The sequence below is a fragment of the Boeremia exigua genome, assembly GCF_020726555.1.
Source record: "Boeremia exigua strain MPI-SDFR-AT-0100 chromosome Unknown C7974scaffold_1, whole genome shotgun sequence".
In the NCBI taxonomy this organism is placed as follows: domain Eukaryota; kingdom Fungi; phylum Ascomycota; class Dothideomycetes; order Pleosporales; family Didymellaceae; genus Boeremia; species Boeremia exigua.
Window position 1 is genome coordinate 2,478,592 of NW_025763518.1, and position 14,284 is coordinate 2,492,875.

General features: G+C 55.0%; 4 protein-coding genes across 4 annotated transcripts; 1 reads left to right on the top strand and 3 right to left on the bottom strand.

Moving 5' to 3' along the window:
* Positions 1–159: 159 nt before the first annotated feature.
* Positions 160–1,303, bottom strand: C7974DRAFT_419873 (thioredoxin-like protein). The gene is made up of 2 exons (XM_046144229.1): positions 1,130–1,303; positions 160–977 (listed from the first exon to the last, which is right to left on the bottom strand). The coding sequence occupies exons 1-2, from the start codon at positions 1,184–1,186 to the stop codon at positions 561–563; spliced, it is 474 nt and encodes a 157-aa protein (XP_046003129.1). The 5' UTR covers positions 1,187–1,303; the 3' UTR covers positions 160–560.
* Positions 1,304–1,470: 167 nt separating this feature from the next.
* On the bottom strand, positions 1,471–9,554 carry C7974DRAFT_468020 (uncharacterized protein). Its single transcript, XM_046146382.1, has 13 exons — positions 8,718–9,554; positions 8,241–8,666; positions 8,014–8,193; positions 6,896–7,632; positions 6,499–6,850; positions 5,613–6,451; positions 4,300–5,563; positions 3,829–3,922; positions 3,702–3,772; positions 3,501–3,648; positions 2,933–3,450; positions 2,043–2,884; positions 1,471–1,989 (listed from the first exon to the last, which is right to left on the bottom strand). Exons 1-13 carry the CDS (start codon positions 9,212–9,214, stop codon positions 1,874–1,876), a joined length of 6,084 nt encoding a protein of 2,027 aa, XP_046003130.1. The 5' UTR covers positions 9,215–9,554; the 3' UTR covers positions 1,471–1,873.
* Positions 9,555–10,015: 461 nt separating this feature from the next.
* On the top strand, positions 10,016–11,266 carry C7974DRAFT_298902 (Endonuclease/exonuclease/phosphatase; the record flags this gene model as incomplete). The annotated part of the gene is made up of 1 exon (XM_046137717.1): positions 10,016–11,266. The coding sequence occupies one exon, from the start codon at positions 10,016–10,018 to the stop codon at positions 11,264–11,266; it is 1,251 nt and encodes a 416-aa protein (XP_046003131.1).
* Positions 11,267–12,457: 1,191 nt separating this feature from the next.
* C7974DRAFT_408066 (uncharacterized protein) lies at positions 12,458–13,783 on the bottom strand (the record flags this gene model as incomplete). Its single annotated transcript, XM_046143292.1, has 1 exon — positions 12,458–13,783. The coding sequence occupies one exon, from the start codon at positions 13,781–13,783 to the stop codon at positions 12,458–12,460; it is 1,326 nt and encodes a 441-aa protein (XP_046003132.1).
* Positions 13,784–14,284: the final 501 nt, after the last annotated feature.

Genomic DNA, 14,284 nt, shown 5'->3' on the forward strand with positions numbered 1-14,284 from the left:
CAATCCGTTTCCACACCATCAACCGCTACGGTCCGTCGCCAGTTGAGCGTCACTGTAGCGGTCTCAGGATGTAAACCAACACTTCGTGGCAAGGATACACGTTACTGCGTCGATACAACACCAAGCGGTGTAGCAGTCGTGACTTAGCACAAGACTCTACTATGATTGGCTGATCTTCTCGCGAAAAAAAATGTACTTCGACTTTGGTGTTGCGGGACCATGAGTAGCAACAGTGCTGATCTGATCTAGACTTGCTCCACAACACCAAGCTTCCGCCTCACTTGCGACGTTTCGCATGTCAAACTCCATTGCTTCTCTTGCAGAAGCAAAAATGACGTCGCTACTGCACATTCCCCACAGATGAAATGATTGGCTCGGCGAGATCGATGCGCGAGGTGATGAGACCTCAGCAACTATTCTTCAGTGACGATGACTTGATCGCACACCGCTGTACTACCCATCCACCGTTGCCACGACCAAAACATCGCCGCTCTGACGCGCACCTCGAGCTCCAAGCTACGAAGCCCCTGCCAGCATCAATACAGACCTCCCAAACCACCCTACTCCCTCGCCTTCCTCCCCAACTCCTGCACCACCCTCCGCAACGCCACCACATCCGCGCCCCTCACCATCTCCACCACCTCGTCACCCGCCTTCCCCTTCACCCCCACCCCCTTGACCTCCCCGCCCTCAAAAAACAAAAACGTCGGCATCGCCGAAATCCCATACTGCGCCGCAACCCCCTTCACGTGATCCACATTGACCTTCGCGAACGCAAGCTTGCCCGCGAGTGCGTGCTCGTCCGCCAGCGCGGAGAAGATGGGCGCGATGGCGCGGCATGGAGGGCACCAGTCCGCGTAGAAGTCGACGACGACATACTTTGAGGAGGCGAGGAGGGTGGTGAGGTCCGCAGGCGCTGCGACTTTGGTCACGTTGCCTGAGGTTTCGGGGATGGGGCTGCGGTCGGCGAAGATAGCCTGCAGGGGATTAGTGGAGATGCGGCGGTGTAAGGATAGGAGAGAGAGTTGATGTTTTGGGATGTGAGGAGGTGGTGCGGTTGGGTGGTGGTGTTTTCCGTGGTGGTGACGCGGCGGAGTGCGAGGGTGCAAGTGCGTTTGTTCTGACTTACGGGCCCGATCACGAGGATAAGTATAACGCCTATGATAGCGTAGAGTACTGGATGCATCTTGTAGCGCAACGGGGTGGTATATCGACGGTGATGGTAGGTCTGACGGCACGTGGGAATGAGGCACGACCGCCCCACCTGCACTCTGCTTGGCACGTGCGGCGTCGTTCCTTCTCTTCTGCTTCAGGATATATTTCTCTGCAACTAGGGGTTCTCTATTTTCGCATGTGAAAGACACGTGCTGAGACGCAAAGAGTCGGCTTCCCATCCCGAGTTCTTGGTGACGCGTAATGATTCCGGCATACCTACTTTCATCTATGACAATGCATTTGAGCGCATAGGATCCACCTGCAGCTGCAATGTTGCGCGTGGGGGTATGCTCATTTCGTGCATGGAGCAAGACACGCGTTCGAATCTCATGTGGCGGCTCTCCTAACACTGTTTATTGCAAGGTAAATGGTGAATTAGAGTTCTGGAGGAGGGAGAGGGTTGCAGCAGGCCGATCTGATGCACCTGCAATCTCGTCATTGTGAACAGCCCAGTCCTTCCTTCCAGATACAGAATACCATCGAGGATCCCCTGTAGCGTGTTTCTTGTGTGTCAGTTATTCTTACATAACGTTGGCTGGAGTAAGCTCCAATGCATCTCAAGACGAGGACGCCCTCCGGTACATGGCTCGCATGTATATATGGGATATCTGTGACAGCAGACATTGGTACTACTTTCCAATTGATTTGATTGACGAATCTACTGCCCTCTCCCTTCCTGCAGCCACTTGATGGCCGATTCCCTCAGTTTGAACTTTTGAATCTTTCCACTTGGCGTTTTCGGGTAGTCTTGCACGAAGAAAACGTACTTAGGGACTGGCAAAGATTAGCATTCAACTGTACCAACGGTTCGAGTGGAGGAAACTTACCAAGATGATGGCTCAACTTCTCCCTGACCCAGCCCCTGACTTCCTCTGCTGTGATGTTCCCCTCGTCGCCATCATGCTTGACCACAAACGCAGCCACAACCTCGCCGTACCGCTCATCTGGCAGGCCTGCCACGCTGACCTCGCGAATCGCCGGATGCGCAAAGAGGCAGTTCTCGACCTCGAGGGGGTGGATGTTCTCGCCGCCCTTGATGATGAGATCCTTGATACGGCCTGTGATGCGAACGTAGCCATCAGCGTCCATGGCTGCTTCATCACCAGTATGGATCCACATGACGCCGTCGTCGTCGGCAACCATGACCTCGGACGTCTTCTTCTCGTCGCCCCAGTAGCCTTTCATAAGTAGGTAGCCGCTCACCGCGAGCTCGCCGCGCTCATCAATACCCAATGTGCGCGACCAGTCGCTCGGGTCGACAACCTTTGCTTGGACGTGCGGCAGCAGGCGCCCAACACTGTCGATACGCTTTTCAATTGGGTCGTCTGTTGTGGTCATGCAACTGACCGGACTTGTCTCGGTCATACCGTAGCAGATGGTCAGCTCAGTCAAGTTCAATTGCTTGTGCAGTTTGCGCATCAACTCGGCAGGTATCGAAGATCCTGCAGCGATGCCAGTCCTCAGATGTTCGAACCCATCCCGAGGCACGGCGCCGTGGGCGAGCAGATCGAGCTCTGCGACGAACATTGTGGGTACGCCGTATAAAGCTGTAGCCTTGTACTCGCGGACGGCCTCGAGGGTTGCGAGGGGATTGAAAGCCTCGGCAGGCCAGATGATGGAGGAACCGTGGGTGGCCGTCGCCATGTAGCCAAGGATGCAGCCAAAGCAGCTATAATATATGTCAGGTCGCGCAAACCAAGTCTGTAGAAGCACCTACTGGAACAGCGGAGGGGGACTGCACACGCGATCGTTTTCTGTCAACAGCATCCTATCGCCGATGCTGTTGCCGTTGTTCAAGATGCTGCGATGGCTCAGACAGGCAGCTTTGGGCATACTGGTCGTCCCAGAAGTGAACTGGATGTTGACGATGTCGTTCGGGTCCAGTCCCTGATCTTCCAAAGCTACGCCCTGACCGCCATCCTCCAACACATGCTCGTATTTTGTAGTGCTCTTGTACACTGCGCAATCGATCCTCCCCTGCGCGTTGTCGACCATGATAACATTGCGAAGAGACGGCACGAGCTCAGACTGAAGGCTCGACCCAGTCAGATCTGGTATGAGATGGCTAAGCAGTGCGATGTTCGATCGTGGTTCTTTACGGGGGAGGTTGGTTTCGGCGCCAATGATGAGATGGGCGGCTTCGAGATGGTTGAGCGCAGAGAGTACTTGAGGAGCATTGAAGGCGGGGTTCAATGGTACCAGCATCGCGCCCAGCTTGAAGAGCGCATAGGTTGTCTGCGCAGCTGTCAGTATTATGGTATGCCTGCTCTGGACTGTGGCCCTACTGTAGCAAATTCGACATTGTTGCCCAGCGACACGGCCACTCGATCCCCCTTCTTCACTCCTCTCTTCTGCAAGCCCCTGGCGAGCGCATTGGAGTCGCGGTCGAGAGCCTCGTACGTGAGGATTGTGCGCTGGTGATGTGAGATGACACTGTTGGTCAAGATGAGTTTTAAGCTTTTAGTAAACGCCAGGGCGAGACTTACGCGTTGCGGTCCCCAAACTGGCGTACAATGCCAGCAAAATGTTCTGGCACTGTCTGTTCAAGGAGTGGAGGCTGCTGTCGTTAGCTACTCGAGCTCGAGTCAGGGTCGAAGCTCTACGGTAGCGTACCTCGGTTGGTCCCGCGCGGAACGCCTTCGTGAGAATGCCTCGACGTGTGCTACGCAGTGACGAGAACAACCTCGGAGAGCGAGCAACCACGGTCCTGAGCATCTTCACACAGCAAAAACATTGAATGAAGGAGGAGATAGCCGAGCATCTTGTATCACCGGCATGAGGCTGGAGTTAGTGCCTCGCGGTCGGGACATAGCCGCATGCGGGGTAAGTAGCTTCGAAAGAGGCAGCAAACGTGAGATTACTGCTGTCAGGGCAAGGCCAGCGGCGGCTGAAGCCTGCACGTGCGGAATTCGACCAAAATGGCAGCAAATGAGAGAATGATGTACAGGAAGTAAACGAGGGAGGGATTTGACATTGATACAACGTTAGTGACCCTAGGTACGCCCCAGATGCAAGCGTCCAAAAGCGAAGACGCCAAACGCCATACCTCAGACGATCGTACGTCAAGCTTTATCGCTCTCAAACTCGACCACACGTCTACTGGCGTCACTTGCTCTTCGATCCTTTGTGCTCTTGAGTTCCTTATCTATGTCTGGCGAGAGCAGATCGCTGAGGTTCTCTTCCTTGGTCGAGATCACATCTGCTGCCTCTGCACCCTCGAGGAGATCTGCGTCCTTTTCTTCCTCATGGTCCTCGTCATCGTCCCTTGCGTGCTGGGATTGCGCGTCGAGCTCCTTCTGAGCCTCGTCGTATCTGCGCCTTACTTCTGCTGCTACGCGCATGCCGTCATTGACAATGTTGTCAAGCATGCCTCGGATGCTCTTGCCGGGTGGAACGACGCCGACACCTGCACCACCGACCACGCCCATGCCGCCTGCTAGGTGCGACATTTGTCTGCCTGCATTGGCAAATGTAGTGAGGTTAGAAGAGCTCGATGCTGATGACGGCAATGGCGCATCGGCAAGACGGAAAGAGGCTGAGAAGCCGACTTCGAAGAACTGTTCGAGCACTTCGTCTGCAAGGATGACCATGCGGAACGTGGGCAATGTGATGTGCAGAGGCTTGTTTGGATCCAACGCAAGATTCGCTGCCTTGGCCTTCTCTTGTCGCTCACCTGTCTCGGCTTCCACTGTGTGCGTTGACTGAGTTGGCGACATCGGGCTCTTCTCTGCTTTTGGAGTCGCCGGCTCGTCACCAAAGTCGATAAGGTCGTCCTCGTCCTCGTCTCCAATCGCAAAGTTGTCCAGGCCTTCTTCTGCCTGCTCCACTCCACCGTTCTGGTTTGAACCGTGATCCGGATCAGCGTACTCGAAGCACCTCCGGATGAAAGCGGAGACGCTGCTCAGGAACTGCTCGTCGCGTGACATCGGCGGCTCAGAGCCTATATCAAGCGATGATGCTGAGGGACTTACAGATTCGTGAAGTCCTCTCCGCGACAGAAAGAGAAGAGCTTCTGATATCCTCAAAATGCCCTCACGATCCACTCTGCCATCGCCATCGTCGTCATACAGCTCGAAGAAATAGCTGATGTTAGACATGATGTCCTTGGTCCCCTTGACCGCAGCGAATCCGGCTACCACATTCTGCAAGGAGAGTGAATCTGACATGTCCGTGTCCCAGCGCCTGAAGAGCCTCTTCAGGAATTCGTGGTCTGCGGGTTCTGGTCCTGAGCCCCAAGGTGACATGGGTGGTCGACTCCTCATGCTGCCGCCGAAATATGAGTGACTCGCCCCAGAATTCGCTTCTTTGGGTGATGTTGGCGAATCGGTGACGGCCCATTTTGCCACACCTGTTGGTTGTCAGTCTCGGAGCCTCTTCCTTTGATAAGCAACACATACCAGCGAGGAACTCCCTGAATCCGTCATAATCCATGTGTGTTGGGCTTACTCCCACAGCCACACGTCCCTTTTCGGCGTTGCTGCCCGCAAACCCGCTGACGATTTCTGTGGCCTTGGCTCGACTGGCCTTCGCTTTTCGGTCGGCTTCTTGTTGCATGATCTCGGCTCGTTGTTGTCGCTCGTACAAGACTGCATAGAACCTGTCGTACAGAAAGCCTAGATCGTTGACGCTCAACTTCTTGCTTTCGGGGCCAAGGTTCCGAATAGATGTGCGCTTAGCAAAGTTCTCGATGTTTTCCAGAACTGCATCTTTGTGCTTCGCTCGTTGCTCTGAAATGGTATTCTGGGTGATGCCAGCGAATTCCTTGAACGCCACGACCATCAGCTCCTGGAATCGCGTGACGGCTCGTAACTTAGGGTTCTCTGACTTGGGATGTGCAGATTCGTCAAGTCTGGAGAAGTAAGACTTCAGCACTGAGATGAATGAACCGTCGTCTGCGGCGTCAAGCAGCTGCTCTCCGTTGATGCGCAGAATGGCAAGACCGATCTGAAACAACACTTTCGGTCCCTCTAGGAAGAAAACATCCAAGACGCGGAAAGCGAAGATCAAGGGCATCGAGTTGATGTATAGCGAAAGGAACCAAGGTAGGGAGACGACGGAAAGCTGTACGTCGGATTTGACCAAGTGATCCCACAGAATTGGCATCGTCTTTTCGACGAGCGACTCGAAGACTTTCTGGTCAAGAAGCGTCCCGTACATGGTCTGCGAATAGTATCCCGGCAGTAAGCGATCACATAGTATGGATAGCAAGAAGAAGGCCTGGGACTCAGAAACGTAACTGGATTGGTCAGAAACGGCAATTTGGCGACGTAGGAATGTACAAACATCAAAAGCGCTGCCACAACAATGTTCATGGCCTGACAGTATCCAACCTCCTCGTTGGTCCAGCTGTATGCTGTCAGGACTCTTCGCAGCCGGCCAATGCCGGCTTCATCTTGAAAGCCCGGGTATTCTGGCAGACTTCGGTTTAAGTCCTTCTCGATCTCGTCTATCGCCAGGGACTCTCTCCCCGAAAACTTTGCTAGTGTCTCGGTGTATAGATTCGGGTTTTGCAGGCGCAGAAAGAATGAGCCGGAGGTAAGCTCCCAAGTCTCGCCTCGTAATCGATTAGGTAGGCCGACGCGAATGAGCTTGTGGAAGGTGGGCTGACGGACGAGTGTGGCGCCTCGGCCGTTCTCTAAGACAAGTCAGACGCGCGCAAACAAGGGTTCGCAACACCTACCTCTCAGATACTCGCGCCAGAGCCGGATCTTGGTTGCGTCTCTCAGCTTTCGCGCGTTGCCGGGGTATTTGAAGGTCAGCCCAAGACCCGTGTCTGGGTGCTCGCGATCGCCAGCAGCTGCCTTGCCCTCCTCGTCTGTGCTGAGCAGGTATTCTGTGTAGCTGGTCATGGCCACCTTGCGCAGCGTGTCCACGCTTTTGACGCCTTCCCTCAGCCCCTTCTTCAGACCATCGCAAAAGCGCTCGCAGGCCTGCCGCGACCCGGCCAGCTGAATGGTGAGCTTCTGGCCGGCGGGTGTCTTGGTCTTCGAGTCTGGAATGCCGTTCCACGTGGTGATGGCGAGCGCAAACATGTAGCTCTGGCTGTGCAGGCGCTCGACCCTCCGGATCGCGCACAGGGGCAGTGTGAAGCCATTGCCGGCAGGGCCCGCCCCGTGTGTCTGCCCCGTGAAGCTGCTGGAGGAGCTCGAACTGGCCGTGTTGAGGAAGCTGGACCCCTGCGTAGAGAAGCACAGGTACTGCTCGCTTAGGTGCAGTTTGCCCACATAGTGGTTGCCCTGTCCCCGCTCGCCCTCTGTCGCGGCGTCGCCGGTGCCCCTCGTCGAGTGGTGGGGCTGCAGCGTGAGCTCGGCGGTGATCTCCTGGAGCGGATTCTGCGAGTCGGGCAGGCGAAACTGGAAGCGGAAGAGCGTCGCCTTAGACGGGCGGCGGTCGGTCGAGGCGGGGGCCGCGATGTTGCTGAGCGTGGGCTCTATGAATTGCTGGGCCTTCTGCACCAGATTGCCGATGTTAAACATGGCGGGCGGTCACGCGCGGCGGTCGGGCGAGTGTGGGCTATGTAGCAGCAATAGCGTGTGTGTGCCTCATTGCGTGCAGCAGCGGTGCATTCTTCGCGGCATCAGCTCTAGAGATCGTGTTCTTGGCTGGGCTGAGAGCAGCCGTGTCTCATCAGGGTCACTTGCAGGCATTCCTCGGCCCGCTAGGGGCCCACTCCTTAGTCAGACTCCGTCATTGAGGCTCGGTTCATGCATTGTGGCTTGTTGCCATGCTATCATTCACACCGTCCGTCTCTATCTCATACAGCCTCATACAGCAACGCCCAGCACTACCCTGCCTCACTAAGTGCAAGTGTATGCTCCATCGACACGCAGGTCTGCGCCGTTCACATACAGACTAGCATCGCTGGATAGGAACGTCACAGCGCCCATGAGGTCCTCGGGACGTCCCATCTTGCCCATAGGAATGAGCGAGGTCCACTGCTTCTGCAGCTCCGGGTTGTCGTCGAGGATCTTCTTGGTGCTGCAACACGTTAGCCGATGTCTTGGAGCGTGGTTATCTGTACTTACAGCGCGGTGAGCATGTACCCGGGCGAGATGCAGTTGACACGGATGCCGTGCTGCGACCACTCGACAGCTAGACTGGCAGCCAGGTGCCTGACAGCGGCCTTTGCGGCGTTGTACGGAGCCTGCGGCTGCGGCACGTTGACGATGGAGCCAGACATGCTGCCAATCATAACCACGCTGCCAGGCGCCTTGCGCTCCATGAGGTGCTTGGCGACTGCCACTGCATACAGGTAGGTGCCGTCAACATTGACGCCCCAAAGCTTCTGGATGCGGTCGTGCGGGTACGAAATCGCATCGTAGTTCTCGGTGAAGCCAGCCGAGGTGACGAGGTTGTCGACCTTGCCGTGAGCTTTCACAATTTCAGCGAACGACTCGTTCACCGAGTCGGGGCTGGACACATCGCAGTAGTGCGCAGTGACCTTGGGCAGCCTTGCACAATTATTAGCAGGGTACGGTGTAGCTACTCCTCACACAACTCACTTGGTGTAGCCCGAATCATTTTCCTGCTTGAACAGGTCAATTAGTCCCTCGGCTGATCTCTGAGCCTCCTCCTTGTTCATGTCGACGATGGCAACATCGGCGCCGGAGGTGACCAGTGCCTGGGCCATGACCAAGCCTAGCCCTCGAGCGCCACCAGTGACGATCGCGGTCTTGCCTTCCATAGAGAAGGTTGCGAGCGTGCGCTTGAAATGGAAGCCTCCACGACCCTGTACTGGCTGCGAAGGGGGGAGATCTTTCTCCTCGGGGTACTCCACGACAATGTCGTCCCTGGTACGGGCGAACTGACCCTCGTGCTCTCCGCTCTCTCCGGCTGCCGCAGATGAAGACCCAGCATCGTGATCCTCCTCGGGGTTTTTGTCGAAACGGCTCACAGAGCTTGTGAATGGCCGGACAGTAGACCTTGCTGGGCGGAATGCAGCTCGTGGTTGCACTCGAGCCACACGGGCGACCTGGCGAGCGATCTGTAACTTGAACATGGTGAGAGAGGAGTGTGAAGTTCCAGTGCACGATCAAAGTGGCTTTACTCGTAGGGAGAAGCTGCTGCTTTTAAAGCCGTGCAGCTTGTGCTCAGGTACCGTTAGTTGACACAGCTCTAGATCCCGTCCTCGCATGCACGTCGAGACGATCGGCTTGCTAAAAAGAGCTTGACTCGTACTTCGAAAAACCCGACAAACAGTGGTAGTTGGGATGGGATTGCAAAGATGATTTTGCAGTTCAATCGCTCGTGAAGATGCTGTTTTTGCTGTTCTTGAGCTCTCAATAGCTTGGCCTGGAGCTCCCACCTTTCTTTTGATGAGGAGCATGACGTAGGCGGAGAGACGATCCATCGCACAAACGCACCTCCTTCCAACAGACAGCTTCGAGTACCCTCTTTTCCTGCGCGCCGTCGCAACCCCGTCTCCACCCCCAAGATCCCTGTGGAACCTTTGGCTCGGCCTCCCCCCCGCGAGGATCCAACCACACGGGAAACTCAGCACTGTGACGTGCCGAATCCCACGATCCCCGTGTGTGTGGCAGAACGGCGCGGCGCAGCGATATCGCAAGCAAGTTCAGCCGACAGCAACCTGCACCACGTCCAAAGTAGCTATCCTGACACCTCGGCCTAATCCTAAGTATGCTTTGTTCTCGACTTCACGTTCTTTCCCCTGCTCGTCTCGAGCCGAACCTCGACTTGTCACCACCCCCAATCCCTGCCACTCGCAACTTCCACCGCACGTACGGTACCGTAATGCTGACCAATGCGTGTTCAGCAGCCGTGGAGTGCCTGACATCTCACCATGTTTGACCTCTACCTCCTGACGTTCAACTGTGCACGCACACTCGCCAACCCGCAATCGCTTGCGCCTTCCTTCTTCGACGCCCTACCCAAAGACGGTCCCGTGCCAGACCTCGTCGCCATCTCTCTGCAGGAGATCGCGCCCATCGCATACTCGTTTCTGGGTGGATCGTATCTCAAGCCCTACTTTGACCGCATCACAACCACTGTCCAGCTTGCAGCGGATCTGCACAGCCATGGCAGCCAGCGCCTCGAGCATGTTGCAACTCGCAGCCTGGGCATGACGGCCCTCATGATTTTCGCAAAGCCGAGCTTCACCCAGCGGATACAATGGATACAATCGGCAGGAGCAGGAGTTGGGTTCTCAAATATGGGCAACAAGGGCGCAGTCGCTATGCGCATTGGCGTCTCCTGTCCCACGTCAATCTCAGACGAGACGCTGAACTTGAGCTTCGCTGCAGCTCATCTCGCGCCTTCAGAGAAAAAGGTGGAGGCTCGAAACAAGGACTGGGAGAACCTCGTGCGCAACCTTGTCTTCCGAAACCGCGACGATTCAGTATACAGCTTGAGCGAGGAACGACCACTGTTAAGTTCACGGCGAGCACCAAGCGAAGAGACTGGTCTGTTTGCCACGGGAAGCCATGTCTTTTTCTTCGGAGACTTGAACTACCGGACACACGACTCATCGCCTGATGAGAAGGCCTACGAAGCTTACCCATCGATGAAGGCCCCCGAGTCGTCACCAAAGCATTACTCCCAGCTGCTCAGTTGTGATCAACTTACGCGAGAGAAGGAAGCCAACCGCACCCTCCATGGTCTTGAAGAATTACCAATTACCTTCCCTCCGACCTACAAGTACTCCATGTCACGGAGCAGCGACGATGAGTGGCAATGGGCGAAGCACCGCTATCCCTCATGGTGTGACCGCATATTGTATCTGCCCTCCCAATCATCAAAACTCGAACCGCAGATATACACAGCTCTGCCGGTGCAATCAACATCCGACCATCGCCCAGTTGCGCTCTCCGTGCGGGTTGAGGAAACACCGATTCCGGTACACGGCAGCAGCGTCGAAGCTCCATTCTCTATCAATCCAACGTGGAAATCTCGACAAGAGGCTGCGAGGCGGTGGGAGGTCATGGTAGGCGCGTCGTCCTACCTGGCTCTGACGAGGACTGGCAATGCTATGCTGGTCGCGTTTCTTGCTGTGCTGGCGGGTGGCTGGTGGTTGGCAGCTTGGTTCGCGAGCTGAGGTAGTCAACACAAATATCGGAACCACCGCTGTTGTTCGTCTTCTAACTACCTTTTTGGTTCCCGATGATTTGAGTGCAGCACGCTGTCATGAGACGAACTTTGTTCACTGCGTCATACTCCTACCTTTCAGTCACCCGGGTTAGGATATGCATGTGTGCGTGTGTGGCACATCTTGGTGGGCGTATTTGCTGCTTCACCATTGCTGCATCTCACGACATAGCCTGATGCGTCCAGCTAAATGATCGCAGTCCGCCGCGCGCCAGCTTTGATCATGTTTGATACTTTTTTTGCTTGTAAAAGGGCTATTTGATTTCATCGCAGACTAGTGAAGATGACATCTATGGCGCACATTCATCATGGGTGATGGGGACAAAGTCCGGCTTCGTTTTAAGGAACCTGGGCTTGGGGAGCAAAGTGAGCTGAGAGCTATTCAATGCAACACAAATCCAGAGAAAGAGGGAACACCACATAGCTTCTGAGCATTTGGTATAAATACTATTCACGTTACAAGCGCTGTTGTGCGGAGTCCGTCCAACACCAACCAACTCGTCAACTACCTACTAGCCTGTGCATTCCCGCGCGCGAAATAATTTCTACGAGGTCGCGGGTCCCCCATCGATCTGAGCTGTAAGCGGCTTTTGCTGCTCTGCCCAAACGTTACGTGGACCTTCAAAACAGATCTATCTGCAGGATGTGGATGTACGCAAGAGTATCGAAAGAAGTCCTTCGAAGAGAACCATATCACCCAATAAAGTCAAGGTGCAGAGAGAACAAAATACAACGTAACGACTCATTAACCTGGGAAGGTTGCTGCTACCTGTACCTATTCATTACACGTCTACTGGCATTCCATTAATTCCGAGTCCCCATTACTGCTCCCCGTCCACGAGCCGTGTCGCACGGTATGAGTCCTACAGACATTCAACAGTCTTTGATGTCTAAGGTGCCTCATATCCTGCTGTGTTGCGGGTCGAGTGGCGGTATGGTATTGTGCTGGAGCGTTTACCAACAATGCCCTGTAGGGGGTGGCCAGCGTGATTCATCTCTGGCTTGTTGATTGCCTCGCTGCTGGCGGGCTATGTGCAAACTCTGAGTGTGATCTTTGAAGGCTGGATCGTCGTGCTTCATTGCATGAACGGACTCGAGGATATGTTCGTGGTTCGATGATGTCCACACAAGCATGCGTGGCTCATACGCCAGCCTGTTGATTGGCAAATCGCGCCTCTCTCTCGGCCTGCGCTTCGCTCTTTCTTCTCGCACTCTCTTCGTGTTCCCGCCTTAGCTTCCTCCAATCGAATTTTTCGAATGTAAAGCTCCAGATCTTCTCGGCAACGCTCCTGCCCCACTTGCTTTGTGGCCCATAGTCGTCGATCTTGCTGCTCTTCTTGCCCACGTGCTGCAATACACTCGGTGTCATGGCGTATCGCAGTTCTCCTCGTTCGTTGGCGTAATCCTCGGTCAGGACGTCCACAAATCCAAGGCGTCGGTCTTTGTAATATTCGATAAGTGCGAGGGCCTTCAAATGCGGAAATACAAACCCTTGAGCGCAGCAGCCGTACTCAGCCATCTCAGCCACGCCGGTGGGAATGGGAAGTACAGTATTGCGACCCATCCCGAAATAGATAAGGATACCGGTTGCGAGAAGAGAGTAAATCGCGACGACGGAGCGCGGTGTGGTGATTGTGAGGGAGAGTTTTGTCGTTGGTCTGGCGCAGCGCACGAAAAGCAGAATTGCGGTGGGCACACTGGCAGTCCACAAAGAGTAGTATAGGTAACTCCTCCAATCCTCGGCGTTCCATCCAAAGAACTCTTCTGTGTAGAATAGACGAAGATAGAGGAAATCCGCCCTTGCGCGGCGCTCCGCAGCGTGCTGTTCGGCTTGATTGATGGCGTCCATCGTCCGGTGGTACCACCCATCCATAGCTATGACGTCGTCCTCGATCATAGCAATGTAAGGTGTGTATTGCTCGGCACACGCTGATAGGAGATACCTGTGGTCGAATAGTGCTTTCTCGACGTATAGGCCGCCCTGTCGTTCCATATTACGGATGTGTTGCATCTGGTCGTCGCCAAACTGATATGTCAGGACCTGGTCTGCCAGTCCAGGTAGCCAAGCGGCGTTATAGTCGGGGTGTACGTTCGGGTTCGAGTGTGGTATAAACACTATTAGGTATATTTCCTGTCGCTCTGCTGTTGTCAGGCCCTCAAGCAGCGAGCCTACGGTATCTCGCAGATAGTCCACTCCGTCGCGCTTGAAGGAAGGTATGCCAATACAGAGCTTCCTGTCCCTCTCCGGCCCGGCTTTCATAACATCGTGGCTCGGCGTGTCGTGATAAGCTTGCAGGAAGTCCTCGGCCTGCTGGCGTCGAATGGTGGAGTATTTCGCGGCATATCCTTTGCGAGGGTTAAAGAAAAACGAAGTAGGGTCGCGCGCAGAGACTGCGTTGATCGTGTATAATATCGCAACGGTGATGAAGACGGCAATGCCGGTAATCGCGCGCGGAGAAAAGTGCATCGTGACAGGTCGTGAGCGAATGACTGGAGGCGATATGTTGCTCAGTAAGGCTGCAAAAGCATGGCTAGCATCAGGAGTAGTGCTGGGTGATGGAGCTGCAGAACACAGAAAGGAGGGCTATTGCATGATGTAAGTGTAAGTGAGAGCGAGATTGAGGACCGCCGAAAAAAGAACAAGAAACAACATCCATGACAACGTAACCCACGAGCCAGGCTTTACGGAAGCCAGGCATTCGCTGATCCTTCCCGCATCAAAGCTCCGTCGGGGAAAGTGGTAGGTAAGTTTAATTTTAGCGATGTGCAGGGGCTTTCAGCTTGCGTGGCTTCCGCTTGGGCCTTGGAGCCGGTGTGACCGCCCATTCCTGTGGAGCACGAAAATGCAATGTCGCCGCCTCTTGACCGTGTGAGTAGTTCTCTGGGCAGGCCAGTACATGTCCGCGTGGAGATGCTGCGTGAGGAATGCGAATCAAATATTCCTGTGACAATACCTATTCGAGATGAT

Bases quoted from the DNA above. Each gene is read 5' to 3' on its own strand.
- C7974DRAFT_419873 (XM_046144229.1), bottom strand. From the start codon at position 1,186: ATGCATCCAGTACTCTACGCTATCATAGGCGTTATACTTATCCTCGTG. The intron at 978-1,129 runs GTAAGTCAGAAC...AATCCCCTGCAG, and splicing joins TTATCCTCGTGATCGGGCCC to GCTATCTTCGCCGACCGCAG.
- C7974DRAFT_468020 (XM_046146382.1), bottom strand. From the start codon at position 9,214: ATGTTCAAGTTACAGATCGCTCGCCAGGTCGCCCGTGTGGCTCGAGTG. The intron at 6,851-6,895 runs GTAGGTGTTGCG...GACTTGTCTTAG, and splicing joins CTGGCGCGAGTATCTGAGAG to AGAACGGCCGAGGCGCCACA. The intron at 3,451-3,500 runs GTAGGGCCACAG...ACAGCTGCGCAG, and splicing joins ACAATGTCGAATTTGCTACA to ACAACCTATGCGCTCTTCAA.